The sequence below is a fragment of the Salmo salar genome, chromosome ssa25, assembly GCF_905237065.1.
Source record: "Salmo salar chromosome ssa25, Ssal_v3.1, whole genome shotgun sequence".
NCBI lineage: Eukaryota > Metazoa > Chordata > Actinopteri > Salmoniformes > Salmonidae > Salmo > Salmo salar.
Window position 1 is genome coordinate 51,170,968 of NC_059466.1, and position 19,586 is coordinate 51,190,553.

At 49.5% G+C, this 19,586-nt stretch overlaps 1 protein-coding gene across 4 annotated transcripts in view; it reads left to right on the plus strand.

Annotated features, from left to right (window-relative positions):
- Positions 1–19,586, plus strand: part of pard3bb (par-3 family cell polarity regulator beta b) — a 631,603-nt gene that overhangs the window by 413,041 nt on the left and 198,976 nt on the right. For all 4 annotated transcript variants that reach the window (XM_045707870.1, XM_045707869.1, XM_045707871.1 and 1 more), the window contains one exon: positions 3,030–3,240. In XM_045707870.1, coding sequence (XP_045563826.1) covers positions 3,030–3,240 — 211 coding nt within the window. The remainder of the gene's footprint in view (positions 1–3,029; positions 3,241–19,586) is intronic.

The following is a 19,586-nucleotide window of genomic DNA, read 5'->3' on the forward strand; positions in this document are numbered from 1 at the left end:
GAGTCAATATACAGGAGGTACCGGTACAGAGTCAATATACAGGAGGTACCGGTACAGAGTCAATATACAGGAGGTACCGGTACAGAGTCAATATACAGGAGGTACAGGTACAGAGGCAATATACAGGAGGTACCGGTACAGAGTCAATATACAGGAGGTACAGTTACAGAGTCAATATACAGGAGGTACCGTTACAGAGTCTCTCTCTACCCTCCTCCCACCTAGACATGGGGGAGTGGTCTCTCTCTCTACCCTCCTCCCACCTAGACATGGGGGAGTGGTCTCTCTCTCTACCCTCCTCCCACCTAGACATGGGGGAGTGGTCTCTCTCTCTACCCTCCTCCCACCTAGACATGGGGGAGTGGTCTCTCTCTCTACCCTCCTCCCACCTAGACATGGGGGAGTGGTCTCTCTCTCTACCCCCCTCCCACCTAGACATGGGGGAGTGGTCTCTCTCTCTACCCTCCTCCCACCTAGACATGGGGGAGTGGTCTCTCTCTCTACTCCCCTCCCACCTAGACATGGGGGAGTGGTCTCTCTCTCTCCCCTCCCACCTAGACATGGGGGAGTGGTCTCTCTCTCTACCCCCCTCCCACCTAGACATGGGGGAGTGGTCTCTCTCTACCCCCCTCCCACCTAGACATGGGGGAGTGGTCTCTCTCTACCCCCCTCCCACCTAGACATGGGGGAGTGGTCTCTCTCTCTACCCCCCTCCCACCTAGACATGGGGAGTGGTCTCTCTCTACCCCCCTCCCACCTACACATGGGGGAGTGGTCTCTCTCTCTCTACCCTCCTCCCACCTAGACATGGGGGAGTGGTCTCTCTCTCTACCCCCTCCCACCTAGACATGGGGGAGTGGTCTCTCTCTACCCCCCCTCCCACCTAGACATGGGGAGTGGTCTCTCTCTCTACCCTCCTCCCACCTAGACATGGGGGAGTGGTCTCTCTCTCTCTACCCCCTCCCACCTAGACATGGGGGAGTGGTCTCTCTCTCTACCCCCCTCCCACCTACACATGGGGGAGTGGTCTCTCTCTCTCTACCCTCCTCCCACCTAGACATGGGGGAGTGGTCTCTCTCTCTACCCCCCTCCCACCTAGACATGGGGGAGTGGTCTCTCTCTCTACCCTCCTCCCACCTAGACATGGGGGAGTGGTCTCTCTCTCTACCCTCCTCCCACCTAGACATGGGGGAGTGGTCTCTCTCTACCCTCCTCCCACCTAGACATGGGGGAGTGGTTTCTCTCTCTACCCTCCTCCCACCTAGACATGGGGGAGTGGTCTCTCTCTCTACCCTCCTCCCACCTAGACATGGGGGAGTGGTCTCTCTCTCTACCCTCCTCCCACCTAGACACGGGGGAGTGGTCTCTCTCTCTACCCCCCTCCCACCTAGACATGGGGGAGTGGTCTCTCTCTCTACCCCCCTCCCACCTAGACATGGGGGAGTGGTCTCTCTCTCTCTACCCCCCTCCCACCTAGACATGGGGGAGTGGTCTCTCTCTCTACCCCCCTCCCACCTAGACATGGGGGAGTGGTCTCTCTCTCTACCCTCCTCCCACCTAGACATGGGGGAGTGGTCTCTCTCTACCCCCCTCCCACCTAGACATGGGGGAGTGGTCTCTCTCTCTACCCTCCTCCCACCTAGACATGGGGGAGTGGTCTCTCTCTCTACCCCCCTCCCTCCTAGACATGGGGGAGTGGTCTCTCTCTCTACCCTCCTCCCACCTAGACATGGGGGAGTGGTCTCTCTCTACCCTCCTCCCACCTAGACATGGGGGAGTGGTTTCTCTCTCTACCCTCCTCCCACCTAGACATGGGGGAGTGGTCTCTCTCTCTACCCTCCTCCCACCTAGACATGGGGGAGTGGTCTCTCTCTCTACCCTCCTCCCACCTAGACATGGGGGAGTGGTCTCTCTCTCTACCCCCCCTCCCACCTAGACATGGGGGAGTGGTCTCTCTCTCTACCCCCCTCCCACCTAGACATGGGGGAGTGGTCTCTCTCTCTACCCCCCTCCCACCTAGACATGGGGGAGTGGTCTCTCTCTCTACCCCCCTCCCACCTAGACATGGGGGAGTGGTCTCTCTCTCTACCCTCCTCCCACCTAGACATGGGGGAGTGGTCTCTCTCTACCCCCCTCCCACCTAGACATGGGGGAGTGGTCTCTCTCTCTACCCTCCTCCCACCTAGACATGGGGGAGTGGTCTCTCTCTCTACCCTCCTCCCACCTAGACATGGGGGAGTGGTCTCTCTCTCTCTACCCCCTCCCACCTAGACATGGGGAGTGGTCTCTCTCTCTACCCCCCTCCCACCTAGACATGGGGGAGTGGTCTCTCTCTCTACCCTCCTCCCACCTAGACATGGGGGAGTGGTCTCTCTCTACCCCCCTCCCACCTAGACATGGGGGAGTGGTCTCTCTCTCTACCCTCCTCCCACCTAGACATGGGGAGTGGTCTCTCTCTCTACCCTCCTCCCACCTAGACATGGGGGAGTGGTCTCTCTCTCTCTACCCCCCTCCCACCTAGACATGGGGTAGTGGTCTCTCTCTCTACCCCCCTCCCACCTAGACATGGGGGAGTGGTCTCTCTCTCTACCCTCCTCCCACCTAGACATGGGGGAGTGGTCTCTCTCTACCCCCCTCCCACCTAGACATGGGGGAGTGGTCTCTCTCTCTACCCTCCTCCCACCTAGACATGGGGGAGTGGTCTCTCTCTCTCTACCCTCCTCCCACCTAGACATGGGGGAGTGGTCTCTCTCTCTACCCCCCTCCCACCTAGATATGGGGGAGTGGTCTCTCTCTCTCTACCCTCCTCCCACCTAGACATGGGGGAGTGGTCTCTCTCTCTACCCTCCTCCCACCTAGACATGGGGGAGTGGTCTCTCTCTCTCTACTCCTAAACTAACAGATGAGGACAGCGAGTGTGTTACTACATACTTTTACAATTGAAGGTGAGATGTAGAAATCTGTGTGTGATTGTGTTATAACTGTGTGTGTGTGTGTGTGTCTCTCCTCTCTCTCTCTCTCCTCTCCAGATGACCTGTCAGAACAGAGTTCTGGACGGGACACCCCAGCCAGCGGCTCCTCTCGCCAGGGAGTGGGGGAAGCCACGGAGGAGAGGAAAGACAAGAAGCAGAAGGTCAAAGGAATGAAGAAAGACAAGCAGTCCAAAAGCAAAGGGAAGAAGATGAGTGAGGACGAGCCAGACAAGAAGACCAAGAAGAAGAAAGGTTTTGGTTTACTGAGGTAAGGTCATTTCCTGTCATGTCCATTCATGTCTTCAGTAAGGACTGTCATGTCCATTCATGTCTTCAGTAAGGACTGACATGTCCATTCATGTCTTCAGTAAGGACTGTCATGTCCATTCATGTCTTCAGTAAGGACTGTCATGTCCATTCATGTCTTCAGTAAGGACTGACATGTCCATTCATGTCTTCAGTAAGGACTGACATGTCCATTCATGTCTTCAGTAAGGACTGACATGTCCATTCATGTCTTCAGTAAGGACTGACATGTCCATTCATGTCTTCAGTAAGGACTGACATGTCCATTCATGTCTTCAGTAAGGACTGACATGTCCATTCATGTCTTCAGTAAGGACTGACATGTCCATTCATGTCTTCAGTAAGGACTGACATGTCCATGTCCCCTGTCACACCAGTCAGAACACCAGTCAGAACACCAACCAGAACACCAACCAGAACACCAGTCAGAACACCAGTCAGAACACCAACCAGAACACCAGTCAGAACACCAGTCAGAACACCAGTCAGAACACCAACCAGAACACCAGTCAGAACACCAACCAGAACACCAGTCAGAACACCAGTCAGAACACCAACCAGAACACCAGTCAGAACACCAGTCAGAACACCAGTCAGAACACCAACCAGAACACCAACCAGAACACCAGTCAGAACACCAGTCAGAACACCAACCAGAACACCAACCAGAACACCAGTCAGAACACCAGTCAGAACACCAGTCAGAACACCAACCAGAACACCAGTCAGAACACCAGTCAGAACACCAACCAGAACACCAGTCAGAACACCAGTCAGAACACCAGTCAGAACACCAGTCAGAACACCAACCAGAACACCAACCAGAACACCAGTCAGAACACCAGTCAGAACACCAACCAGAACACCAACCAGAACACCAGTCAGAACACCAGTCAGAACACCAGTCAGAACACCAACCAGAACACCAGTCAGAACACCAGTCAGAACACCAACCAGAACACCAGTCAGAACACCAGTCAGAACACCAGTCAGAACACCAACCAGAACACCAACCAGAACACCAGTCAGAACACCAACCAGAACACCAGTCAGAACACCAGTCAGAACACCAACCAGAACACCAGTCAGAACACCAACCAGAACACCAGTCAGAACACCAGTCAGAACACCAGTCAGAACACCAACCAGAACACCAGTCAGAACACCAACCAGAACACCAGTCAGAACACCAACCAGAACACCAACCAGAACACCAACCAGAACACCAACCAGAACACCAGTCAGAACACCAACCAGAACACCAACCAGAACACCAGTCAGAACACCAGTCAGAACACCAGTCAGAACACCAACCAGAACACCAGTCAGAACACCAACCAGAACACCAACCAGAACACCAACCAGAACACCAGTCAGAACACCAGTCAGAACACCAGTCAGAACACCAGTCAGAACACCAACCAGAACACCAGTCAGAACACCAACCAGAACACCAACCAGAACACCAGTCAGAACACCAGTCAGAACACCAGTCAGAACACCAACCAGAACACCAACCAGAACACCAGTCAGAACACCAGTCAGAACACCAACCAGAACACCAACCAGAACACCAGTCAGAACACCAGTCAGAACACCAGTCAGAACACCAACCAGAACACCAGTCAGAACACCAGTCAGAACACCAACCAGAACACCAGTCAGAACACCAGTCAGAACACCAGTCAGAACACCAGTCAGAACACCAACTAGAACACCAACCAGAACACCAGTCAGAACACCAACCAGAACACCAGTCAGAACACCAGTCAGAACACCAACCAGAACACCAGTCAGAACACCAACCAGAACACCAGTCAGAACACCAGTCAGAACACCAGTCAGAACACCAACCAGAACACCAGTCAGAACACCAACCAGAACACCAGTCAGAACACCAACCAGAACACCAACCAGAACACCAACCAGAACACCAACCAGAACACCAACCAGAACACCAGTCAGAACACCAACCAGAACACCAACCAGAACACCAGTCAGAACACCAGTCAGAACACCAGTCAGAACACCAGTCAGAACACCAACCAGAACACCAGTCAGAACACCAACCAGAACACCAACCAGAACACCAACCAGAACACCAGTCAGAACACCAGTCAGAACACCAGTCAGAACACCAACCAGAACACCAGTCAGAACACCAACCAGAACACCAACCAGAACACCAACCAGAACACCAGTCAGAACACCAGTCAGAACACCAACCAGAACACCAACCAGAACACCAGTCAGAACACCAGTCAGAACACCAGTCAGAACACCAGTCAGAACACCAACCAGAACACCAGTCAGAACACCAGTCAGAACACCAACCAGAACACCAACCAGAACACCAGTCAGAACACCAGTCAGAACACCAGTCAGAACACCAACCAGAACACCAGTCAGAACACCAACCAGAACACCAACCAGAACACCAGTCAGAACACCAGTCAGAACACCAACCAGAACACCAGTCAGAACACCAACCAGAACACCAGTCAGAACACCAGTCAGAACACCAGTCAGAACACCAACCAGAACACCAACCAGAACACCAGTCAGAACACCAACCAGAACACCAGTCAGAACACCAGTCAGAACACCAACCAGAACACCAACCAGAACACCAACCAGAACACCAGTCAGAACACCAACCAGAACACCAGTCAGAACACCAGTCAGAACACCAGTCAGAACACCAACCAGAACACCAACCAGAACACCAGTCAGAACACCAGTCAGAACACCAGTCAGAACACCAGTCAGAACACCAACCAGAACACCAGTCAGAACACCAGTCAGAACACCAACCAGAACACCAGTCAGAACACCAACCAGAACACCAACCAGAACACCAACCAGAACACCAGTCAGAACACCAGTCAGAACACCAGTCAGAACACCAGTCAGAACACCAACCAGAACACCAGTCAGAACACCAACCAGAACACCAGTCAGAACACCAGTCAGAACACCAGTCAGAACACCAGTCAGAACACCAACCAGAACACCAGTCAGAACACCAGTCAGAACACCAACCAGAACACCAGTCAGAACACCAGTCAGAACACCAGTCAGAACACCAACCAGAACACCAACCAGAACACCAACCAGAACACCAGTCAGAACACCAACCAGAACACCAGTCAGAACACCAGTCAGAACACCAGTCAGAACACCAGTCAGAACACCAACCAGAACACCAACCAGAACACCAGTCAGAACACCAGTCAGAACACCAGTCAGAACACCAACCAGAACACCAGTCAGAACACCAGTCAGAACACCAGTCAGAACACCAGTCAGAACACCAACCAGAGCACCAGTCAGAACACCAGTCAGAACACCAACCAGAACACCAACCAGAACACCAGTCAGAACACCAACCAGAACACCAGTCAGAACACCAACCAGAACACCAACCAGAACACCAGTCAGAACACCAGTCAGAACACCAACCAGAACACCAACCAGAACACCAGTCAGAACACCAGTCAGAACACCAGTCAGAACACCACCCAGAACACCAACCAGAACACCAACCAGAACACCAGTCAGAACACCAGTCAGAACACCAACCAGAACACCAGTCAGAACACCAACCAGAACACCAACCAGAACACCAACCAGAACACCAACCAGAACACCAGTCAGAACACCAGTCAGAACACCAACCAGAACACCAGTCAGAACACCAGTCAGAACACCAGTCAGAACACCAACCAGAACACCAGTCAGAACACCAGTCAGAACACCAACCAGAACACCAGTCAGAACACCAGTCAGAACACCAACCAGAACACCAACCAGAACACCAGTCAGAACACCAGTCAGAACACCAACCAGAACACCAGTCAGAACACCAGTCAGAACACCAACCAGAACACCAACCAGAACACCAACCAGAACACCAGTCAGAACACCAGTCAGAACACCAGTCAGAACACCAACCAGAACACCAGTCAGAACACCAGTCAGAACACCAGTCAGAACACCAACCAGAACACCAGTCAGAACACCAGTCAGAACACCAACCAGAACACCAACCAGAACACCAGTCAGAACACCAGTCAGAACACCAGTCAGAACACCACCCAGAACACCAACCAGAACACCAACCAGAACACCAGTCAGAACACCAACCAGAACACCAGTCAGAACACCAGTCAGAACACCAACCAGAACACCAACCAGAACACCAGTCAGAACACCAGTCAGAACACCAGTCAGAACACCACCCAGAACACCAACCAGAACACCAACCAGAACACCAGTCAGAACACCAACCAGAACACCAACCAGAACACCAACCAGAACACCAGTCAGAACACCAGTCAGAACACCAGTCAGAACACCAGTCAGAACACCAACCAGAACACCAACCAGAACACCAGTCAGAACACCAACCAGAACACCAGTCAGAACACCAACCAGAACACCAACCAGAACACCAACCAGAACACCAGTCAGAACACCAGTCAGAACACCAACCAGAACACCAGTCAGAACACCAGTCAGAACACCAACCAGAACACCAGTCAGAACACCAGTCAGAACACCAACCAGAACACCAACCAGAACACCAGTCAGAACACCAACCAGAACACCAGTCAGAACACCAACCAGAACACCAGTCAGAACACCAACCAGAACACCAGTCAGAACACCAGTCAGAACACCAACCAGAACACCAGTCAGAACACCAACCAGAACACCAGTCAGAACACCAGTCAGAACACCAGTCAGAACACCAACCAGAACACCAGTCAGAACACCAGTCAGAACACCAGTCAGAACACCAGTCAGACAGTTTGTGTTGCTGTAACTTTCTTTACGTAACAGTGGATTGATGCAAATCATCCTGATTCTACCATGTAGGCAGAAGCTGCTGTGTAGTTAGCTTTTAATTGATGTCATGATTTCCCTCTTTGGGTACAGCGAGCACCATCCCCCTCTCTCTGCACCATCCCCCTCTCTCTGCACCATCCCTCTCTCTCTCTGCACCATCCCTCTCTCTCTGCACCATCCCTCTCTCTCTCTGCACCATCCCTCTCTCTCTGCACCATCCCTCTCTCTCTGCACCATCCCCCTCTCTCTGCACCATCCCCCTCTCTCTGCACCATCCCTCTCTCTCTCTGCACCATCCCCCTCTCTCTGCACCATCCCCCTCTCTCTGCACCATCCCCCTCTCTCTCTGCACCATCCCTCTCTCTCTGCACCATCCCCTCTCTCTCTGCACCATCCCCCTCTCTCTGCACCATCCCCCTCTCTCTGCACCATCCCTCTCTCTCTGCACCATCCCTCTCTCTCTGCACCATCCCTCTCTCTCTGCACCATCCCCCTCTCTCTGCACCATCCCCCTCTCTCTGCACCATCCCCCTCTCTCTGCACCATCCCCTCTCTCTCTGCACCATCCCCCTCTCTCTGCACCATCCCCCTCTCTCTCTGCACCATCCCCCTCTCTCTCTGCACCATCCCTCTCTCTCTGCACCATCCCCCTCTCTCTCTGCACCATCCCCCTCTCTCTGCACCATCCCCCTCTCTCTGCACCATCCCTCTCTCTCTGCACCATCCCTCTCTCTCTGCACCATCCCCTCTCTCTCTGCACCATCCCCTCTCTCTCTGCACCATCCCCTCTCTCTCTGCACCATCCCCTCTCTCTGCACCATCCCCCTCTCTCTGCACCATCCCCCTCTCTCTGCACCATCCCCCTCTCTCTCTGCACCATCCCCCTCTCTCTGCACCATCCCCCTCTCTCTCTGCACCATCCCCCTCTCTCTCTCTCTCTCTCTCCTACACTCAGCTAGCTTTCAGGCAGGTCATAAATTCCTGGATGAGATTCTTCCTCATGGTCAGACAGTATAGAGAGAGAGAGTGAGTTTTCATAGGGAGAACAAAGGGACTTCTTCCACCTCACAGAACTTGAGAACTGAACAATATTCATGAAGAATGTATAAACCGGTCGGTGAAGTAGCCAGCTACGAACTGGTCCGTTTGGTACAATTTTTGTGAAACTCGTGAGAGACAATACAGCCACGTTACCATAACCCTGTTTATACAACAGTCTCAGTTATGAGGCTTACACCTAATGGTTGTATGGGATGAATGAGTAAAGATGAAACTATTTGTGAAATTATGTAATGTGATTTTAAACTGTTTAATGAAGGAAACTCCAATTCCCTTTGGAGTTGAACTAAATCATAGGCCCACCCCATGAGTACAGACATTGATCTGGCGTCGTTTCTGCTCTCCCGAATATAACCCCCCACCTTGGGAAATTATCTTCAGACCATGCTTCTATCGAATACAGAAGGGGCTAAGGTTTGAGTAGAGACCAGCTTACCTCGATAAACACGAGTGGGCTAAGGTTTGAGTAGAGACCAGCTTACCTCGATAAACACGAGCGGGTTAAGGTTTGAGTAGAGACCAGCTTACCTCGATAAACACGAGCGGGCTAAGGTTTGAGTAGAGACCAGCTTACCTCGATAAACACGAGCGGGTTAAGGTTTGAGTGGAGACCAGCTTACCTCGATAAACACGAGCGGGTTAAGGTTTGAGTAGAGACCAGCTTACCTCGATAAACACGAGCGGGTTAAGGTTTGAGTAGAGACCAGCTTACCTCGATAAACACGAGCGGGTTAAGGTTTGAGTAGAGACCAGCTTACCTCGATAAACACGAGCGGGCTAAGGTTTGAGTAGAGACCAGCTTACCTCGATAAACACGAGCGGGTTAAGGTTTGAGTGGAGACCAGCTTACCTCGATAAACACGAGCGGGTTAAGGTTTGAGTGGAGACCAGCTTACCTCGATAAACACGAGAGGCCTAAGGTTTGAGTAGAGACCAGCTTACCTCGATAAACACGAGCGGGTTAAGGTTTGAGTGGAGACCAGCTTACCTCGATAAACACGAGAGGCCTAAGGTTTGAGTAGAGACCAGCTTACCTCGATAAACACGAGCGGGTTAAGGTTTGACACCCGTTGTTGAATTGTTAACCATCCCACGTCGTTAAACTCTGAGACTATCTAACCGACAGAATAAGAACAAATCTTTGATGCTAATTACTAGTCTGCAGCTAGGAATTCGGTATCATTGAACGCGAAGAACGACAACCACCGAAACATCTATTCTATAACGACATGAATGAATGTTACTCTGAACTATCCATTCTAACCACGGCAGAGAGAGAGAGAGAGAGAGAGAGAGAGAGCGGGCGGACAAACTCTCCAACAGAAACAAACTTTCCAACAGAGATCACGGCGACACACTGAGCGTAAATATATATATATATTGATTGCAGTTATTCCCGAATGAGTGAGCGTTCATGTGCAAAGGTTTAGCATTTCAATTGTTATAATTATCACTTTGTAGTGTCTCATCTCAGCTGACCCCCTACTTCCCTTTTGTCCACCAAGCCGCCATGCCGGTTTATCCCACTAGGGAAACTCCGCTATCATTTCCTTGTAAACTGTTTGTTTGTGTGCATTTCTGTGAATTACCTAGTTAGTCAATACATTATTTTAAGACACAATTGATGTATGGATGACTCATAGTGAAGACTGGGTTCGTGCCGATAACCAACAATTTACGACGTTTGGAATGAGACTAACGTGAGGTAAAGAATAATTGATTAATCAGAAGACTAAGTAATCAGATATTAAAATATCTGAAGAGTTATATTAGGAAAATTATAACTTTGTGATCTGAAGATTTTCCTTGGTGCCCCGACTTCCTAGTTAATTACAGTCACATGATTAAGTTAGTTTAATCACATAATAATAATTACAGCAAATTTATTTGATAAAAATAAGTCTTCAGTTTAATGATGCCAAAGACACGACATTGCATTTCCATCTACCCAAAGAAAGTTAGGCTGTCATTAGCATCGCTAACGGCTAGACAAAGACAGTTAGGATGTCATTAGCATCGCTAACGGCTAGACAAAGTGGTAGACACAGGCCCTATGTGCGCCGCACACAGCATGGCTTCACATTCAGCTAAGCTTGCCAGTTTCACACCAGGCCAGTGTCAAATGAAAGCTACTGGACTGAATGAAATAAATACTGCCCTGAGTCCAGATCTGACAGGAAAGCGAATTATGCATAATTTCAACAGCAGGCGATTTTATCTTTCATTAGTGGGATGAGACATTTTTGCAAATGCATTAAAAATAAAAAAACAGAAATACCTTATTAACATAAGTATTCAGACCATTTGCTATGAGACTCAGGTGCATCCTGTTTCTATTGACCATCCTTGAAATGTTTCTACAACTTGATTGGAGTCCACCTGTGGTAAATTCCTTATATAGACAGGCACACACCTGTCTATATAAGGACGCACAGTTGACAGTGCCAGTCAGAGCAAAAACCAAGTCATGAGGTTGAAGGAATTATCCGTAGAGCTCCGAGACAGGATTGTGTCGAGGCACAGATCCGGGGAAGGGTACCAAAACATTTCTGCAGCATTGAAGGTCCCCAAGAACACAGTGGCCTCCATTATTCTTAAATGGAAAAAGTTTGGAACCACCAAGACTCTTCCTAAAGCTGGCTGCCGGTCAAACTGACCAATCGGGGAAGAAGGGCTTTGGTCAGGGAGGTGGTCACTCTGACAGAGCTCCAGAGTTCCTCTGTGGAGATGAAAGAAACTTCCAGAAAGACAACCATCTCTGCAGCACTCCACCAATCAGGCCTTTATGGTAGAGTGGCCAGATGGAAGCCACTCCTCAGTAAAAGGCACATGACAGCCCCCTTGGAGTTTGCCAAAGGGCACCTAAAGACTTTCAGACCATGAGAAACCAGATTCTCTGGTCTGATGAAACTGAGATTGAACTCTTTGACCTGAATGCCAAGTATCACGTCTGGAGGAAACCTGGCACCATCCCTACGGTGGAGCATGGTGGTGGCAGTTTTTCAGCGGCAGTGACTGGGAGACTAGTCAGGATCGAGAGAAATATGAACGGAGCAAAGTACAGATAGATCCTTGATGAAAACCTGCTCCAGAGCGCTCAGGACTTCAGACTGGGGCGAAGGTTCACCTTCCAACAGGACAACGACCCTAAGCACCCAGCCAAGACAACGCAGGAGTGGCTTCGGGCCAAGTCTCTGAATGTCCTTTGAGTGTCCCAGCCAGAGCCCGGACTTGAACCCGATCAAACATCTGTGGAGAGACCTGAAAATAGCTGTGCAGCGACGCTCCCCATCCAACCTGACAGAGCTTGAGAGGATCTACAGAGTAGAATGTGAGAAACTCCCCAAATACAGGTGTGCCAAGCTTGTAGCGTCATACCCAAGAAGACTCGAGGCTGTAATCCTTGCCGAAGGTGCTTCAACAAAGTACTGAGTAAAAGGTCTGAATACTTTCAGAATGCGCTGTAGCCTAGATTAAAAATGGCATTATTATAATATGTTTTCCTGATGGGTTTCCAAATCTTCCCCTGTAGGCCTAATGTACATGGAGCCCTGAGCCACGCAGACAGGGAAATGCCTTTGTTGCCTCTTCAGAAATGTGGTTTATTATTGGTTAATTGCACATTATTGTTTGAATAAATCGTGATGACATAAAAAAAAAAAAGGCCAAACTAATTTGACCAGGTTAAACATTTTCACTGGCATCCTTGTAACTGCTAAAAAAAAAAATATGTGTCGCACAGCCAAGTGAAACGGTCACAAATGTGACTGTTTGGTCACAGTATCGAACCCTGGTGACCTCAGTCTTCTTAGACCAGTGAGGGTGATACACTGCCCTGTGGACGGACGGTCAGATAGACACCCCGTCAGGACCCACCTGCACACCATTTAACAGTTTCATGTTACTGTGATGCTGGGTAGGAGGGGCGTTAAGCTCTGCTGGGCAGGAGGGTCATGAAGCTCTGCTGGGTATGAGGGTCATGAAGCTCTGCAGGTTAGGAGGATCATTAAGCTCTGCTGGGTAAGAGGATCATTAAGCTCTGCTGGGTAGGAGGATCATTAAGCTCTGCTGGGTAAGAGGATCGTTAAGCTCTGCTGGGTAGGAGGATCATTAAGCTCTGCTGGGTAGGAGGATCATTAAGCTCTGCTGGGTAAGAGGATCATTAAGCTCTGCTGGGTAGGAGGGGCGTTAAGCTCTGCTGGGTAGGAGGATCATTAAGCTCTGCTGGGTAGGATGATCATTAAGCTCTGCTGGGTAAGAGGATCATTAAGCTCTGCTGGGTAGGAGGGGCGTTAAGCTCTGCTGGGTAGGAGGATCATTAAGCTCTGCTGGGTAGGAGGATCATTAAGCTCTGCTGGGTAGGATGATCATTAAGCTCTGCTGGGTAGGAGGATCATTAAGCTCTGCTGGGTAGGAGGGGCGTTAAGCTCTGCTGGGTAGGAGGATCATTAAGCTCTGCTGGGCAGGAGGATCATTAAGCTCTGCTGGGTAGGAGGGTCAGTGGTGGAGTGGTCAGAGGAGAGAAAAGAGACAGAGATAATGATTGTATAGAGACAGAGATACAGATTGTATACAGACAGAGATAATGATTGTATAGAGACAGAGATAATGATTGTATAGAGACAGAGATACTGATTGTATAGAGACAGAGATACTGATTGTATAGAGACAGAGATACTGATTGTATAGAGACAGAGATACTGATTGTATAGAGACAGAGATACTGATTGCATAGAGACAGAGATAATGATTGTATAGAGACAGAGATACTGATTGTATAGAGACAGAGATACGGATTGTATAGAGACAGAGATACTGATTGCATAGAGACAGAGATAATGATTGTATAGAGACAGAGATACTGATTGTATAGAGACAGAGATAATGATTGCATAGAGACAGAGATACTGATTGATACAGACATAGTTCAGAGAGCTTCCCCTGTGGTGGCTCATTAAAGTTGAATCACTTTCAGTGAGGTTTACCCTACCTGCCTGGCCCTGCCTGTCTCCCACCCAGCAAACCTGCCTGGCCCTGCCTGTCTCCCACCTAGCAAACCTGCCTGGCCCTGCCTGTCTCCCACCCAGCGTACCTGCCTGGCCCTGGGGAGCTGCCCGCTGTAGATCCCACGCTTCCTGTTTCCTCCTGCTGCTCCCTGAGGTCCATGAGAGAGAGAGAGATGGGGAGCGGCCCGCTGTAGATCCCCACGCTGGTCGTCTTGGACCCCTCGTTAGAATACAGCCTTGTTGTTCAGAAGCAGTAAGGCTTTATTCACTAAACCTTCTCTGTGGGTGACGGTACGACCCCAATGAAAGGTCAGAGAGAAGCAGTGTTTTTAATGGAATGGCACTTAAAGGAAGAGGGTAGGAAGGAGGGAGGGACTGGGCAGGGATTAAGGAGGAGTCTGGATCCATTTGGAGATGTCCCTGTCTTGTTGATGTCTGATTACCGTACTACTGGTCTATTACCGTCATTTTGTAACATCCCTGTGGAAACACAGTGGGTAACATCCCTATGGAAACACAGTGGGTAACATCCCCATGGAAACACAGTGGGTAACATCCCTATGGAAACAGTGGGTAACATCCCTATGGAAACACAGTGGGTAACATCCCTGTGGAAACACAGTGGGTAACATCCCTATGGAAACACAGTGGGTAACATCCCCATGGAAACACAGTGGGTAACATCCCCATGGAAACACAGTGGGTAACATCCCTATGGAAACAGTGGGTAACATCCCTATGGAAACACAGTGGGTAACATCCCTGTGGAAACACAGTGGGTAACATCCCTATGGAAACAGTGGGTAACATCCCTATGGAAACACAGTGGGTAACATCCCCATGGAAACAGGGGGTAACATCCCTATGGAAACACAGTGGGTAACATCCCCATGGAAACAGTGGGGAACATCCCTATGGAAACACAGTGGGTAACATCCCCATGGAAACAGTGGGGAACATCCCTATGGAAACACAGTGGGTAACATCCCTATGGAAACACAGTGGGTAACATCCCTATGGAAACACAGTGGGTAACATCCCTATGGAAACACAGTGGGTAACATCCCCATGGAAACACAGTGGGTAACATCCCTATGGAAACACAGTGGGTAACATCCCCATGGAAACACAGTGGGTAACATCCCCATGGAAACACAGTGGGTAACATCCCCATGGAAACAGTGGGTAACATCCCTATGGAAACACAGTGGGTAACATCCCCATGGAAACAGGGGGTAACATCCCTATGGAAACACAGTGGGTAACATCCCCATGGAAACAGTGGGGAACATCCCTATGGAAACACAGTGGGTAACATCCCTATGGAAACACAGTGGGTAACATCCCTATGGAAACACAGTGGGTAACATCCCTATGGAAACACAGTGGGTAACATCCCCATGGAAACACAGTGGGTAACATCCCTATGGAAACACAGTGGGTAACATCCCCATGGAAACACAGTGGGTAACATCCCTATGGAAACAGTGTTATTATCCCCATGGAAACACAGTGGGTAACATCCCTATGGAAACAGTGTTATTATCCCCATGGAAACACAGTGGGTAACATCCCTATGGAAACACAGTGGGTAACATCCCCATGGAAACACAGTGGGTAACATCCCCATGGAAACACAGTGGGTAACATCCCCATGGAAACACAGTGGGTAACATCCCTATGGAAACACAGTGGGTAACATCCCCATGGAAACACAGTGGGTAACATCTCTATGGAAACACAGTGGGTAACATCCCCATGGAAACACAGTGGGTAACATCCCCATGGAAACACAGTGGGTAACATCCCTATGGAAACACAGTGGGTAACATCCCCATGGAAACACAGTGGGTAACATCCCTATGGAAACACAGTGGGTAACATCCCCATGGAAACACAGTGGGTAACATCCCTATGGAAACACAGTGGGTAACATCCCTATGGAAACAGTGTTATTATCCCCATGGAAACACAGCGGGTAACATCCCTATGGAAACACAGTGGGTAACATCCCCATGGAAACACAGTGGGTAACATCCCCATGGAAACACAGCGGGTAACAACACTATGGAAACACAGTGGGTAACATCTCTATGGAAACACAGTGGGTAACATCCCTATGGAAACACAGTGGGTAACATCCCTATGGAAACACAGTGGGTAACATCCCCATGGAAACACAGTGGGTAACATCACTATGGAAACACAGTGGGTAACATCCCTATGGAAACAGTGTTATTATCCCCATGGAAACACAGCGGGTAACATCCCTATGGAAACACAGTGGGTAACATCCCCATGGAAACACAGTGGGTAACATCCCCATGGAAACACAGCGGGTAACAACACTATGGAAACACAGTGGGTAACATCTCTATGGAAACACAGTGGGTAACATCCCTATGGAAACACAGTGGGTAACATCCCCATGGAAACACAGCGGGTAACATCCCTATGGAAACACAGTGGGTAACATATCTATGGAAACACAGTGGGTAACATCCCCATGGAAACACAGTGGGTAACATCCCTATGGAAACACAGTGGGTAACATCCCTATGGAAACACAGTAGATTACATCCCCATGGAAACACAGTGGGTAATATCCCCATGGAAACACAGTGGGTAACATCCCTATGGAAACACAGTGGGTAACATCCCTATGGAAACACAGTGGGTAACATCCCTATGGAAACAGTGGGTAACATCCCCATGGAAACACAGTGGGTAACATCCCTATGGAAACACAGTGGGTAACATCCCTATGGAAACACAGTGGGTAACATCCCTATGGAAACACAGTGGGTAACATCCCCATGGAAACACAGTGCGTAATATCCCCATGGAAACACAGTGTGTAACATTCCTATGGAAACACAGTGGGTAACATCCCCATGGAAACACAGTGGGTAACATCCCTATGGAAACACAGTGGGTAACATCCCTATGGAAACACAGCGGGTAACATCCCTGTGGAAACACAGTGGGTAACATCCCTATGGAAACACATTGGGTAACATCCCTATGGAAACACAGTGGGTAACATCCCCATGGAAACACAGTGGGTAACAACCCCATGGAAACACAGTGTGTAACATCCCTATGGAAACACAGTGGGTAACATCTCTTTGGAAACACAGTGGGTAACATCCCTATGGAAACACAGTGGGTAACATCCCTGTGGAAACACAGTGGGTAACCTCCCTATGGAAACACAGTGGGTAACATCCCCATGGAAACAGTGGGGAACATCCCTATGGAAACACAGTGGGTAACATCCCTATGGAAACACAGTGGGTAACATCCCTATGGAAACACAGTGGGTAACATCCCTATGGAAACAGAGTGGGTAACATCCCCATGGAAACACAGTGGGTAACATCCCTATGGAAACACAGTGGGTAACATCCCCATGGAAACACAGTGGGTAACATCCCCATGGAAACACAGTGGGTAACATCCCCATGGAAACACAGTGGGTAACATCCCTATGGAAACACAGTGGGTAACATCCCCATGGAAACACAGTGGGTAACATCACTATGGAAACACAGTGGGTAACATCCCCATGGAAACACAGTGGGTAACATCCCTATGGAAACACAGTGGGTAACATCCCTATGGAAACACAGTGGGTAACATCCCCATGGAAACACAGTGCGTAATATCCCCATGGAAACACAGTGTGTAACATTCCCATAGAAACACAGTGGGTAACATCCCTATGGAAACAGTGTTATTATCCCCATGGAAACACAGTGGGTAACATCCCTATGGAAACACAGTGGGTAACATCCCCATGGAAACACAGTGGGTAACATCCCTATGGAAACACAGTGGGTAACATCCCCATGGAAACACAGTGGGTAACATCCCTATGGAAACACAGTGGGTAACATCCCCATGGAAACACAGTGGGTAACATCACTATGGAAACACAGTGGGTAACATCCCCATGGAAACACAGTGGGTAACATCCCTATGGAAACACAGTGGGTAACATCCCTATGGAAACACAGTGGGTAACATCCCCATGGAAACACAGTGGGTAACATCCCTATGGAAACACAGTGGGTAACATCCCCATGGAAACACAGTGGGTAACATCACTATGGAAACACAGTGGGTAACATCCCTATGGAAACAGTGTTATTATCCCCATGGAAACACAGCGGGTAACATCCCTATGGAAACACAGTGGGTAACATCCCCATGGAAACACAGTGGGTAACATCCCCATGGAAACACAGCGGGTAACAACACTATGGAAACACAGTGGGTAACATCTCTATGGAAACACAGTGGGTAACATCCCTATGGAAACACAGTGGGTAACATCCCTATGGAAACACAGTGGGTAACATCCCCATGGAAACACAGTGGGTAACATCACTATGGAAACACAGTGGGTAACATCCCTATGGAAACAGTGTTATTATCCCCATGGAAACACAGCGGGTAACATCCCTATGGAAACACAGTGGGTAACATCCCCATGGAAACACAGTGGGTAACATCCCCATGGAAACACAGCGGGTAACAACACTATGGAAACACAGTGGGTAACATCTCTATGGAAACACAGTGGGTAACATCCCTATGGAAACACAGTGGGTAACATCCCCATGGAAACACAGCGGGTAACATCCCTATGGAAACACAGTGGGTAACATATCTATGGAAACACAGTGGGTAACATCCCCATGGAAACACAGTGGGTAACATCCCTATGGAAACACAGTGGGTAACATCCCTATGGAAACACAGTAGATTACATCCCCATGGAAACACAGTGGGTAATATCCCCATGGAAACACAGTGGGTAACATCCCTATGGAAACACAGTGGGTAACATCCCTATGGAAACACAGTGGGTAACATCCCTATGGAAACAGTGGGTAACATCCCCATGGAAACACAGTGGGTAACATCCCTATGGAAACACAGTGGGTAACATCCCTATGGAAACACAGTGGGTAACATCCCTATGGAAACACAGTGGGTAACATCCCCATGGAAACACAGTGCGTAATATCCCCATGGAAACACAGTGTGTAACATTCCTATGGAAACACAGTGGGTAACATCCCCATGGAAACACAGTGGGTAACATCCCTATGGAAACACAGTGGGTAACATCCCTATGGAAACACAGCGGGTAACATCCCTGTGGAAACACAGTGGGTAACATCCCTATGGAAACACATTGGGTAACATCCCTATGGAAACACAGTGGGTAACATCCCCATGGAAACACAGTGGGTAACAACCCCATGGAAACACAGTGTGTAACATCCCTATGGAAACACAGTGGGTAACATCTCTTTGGAAACACAGTGGGTAACATCCCTATGGAAACACAGTGGGTAACATCCCTGTGGAAACACAGTGG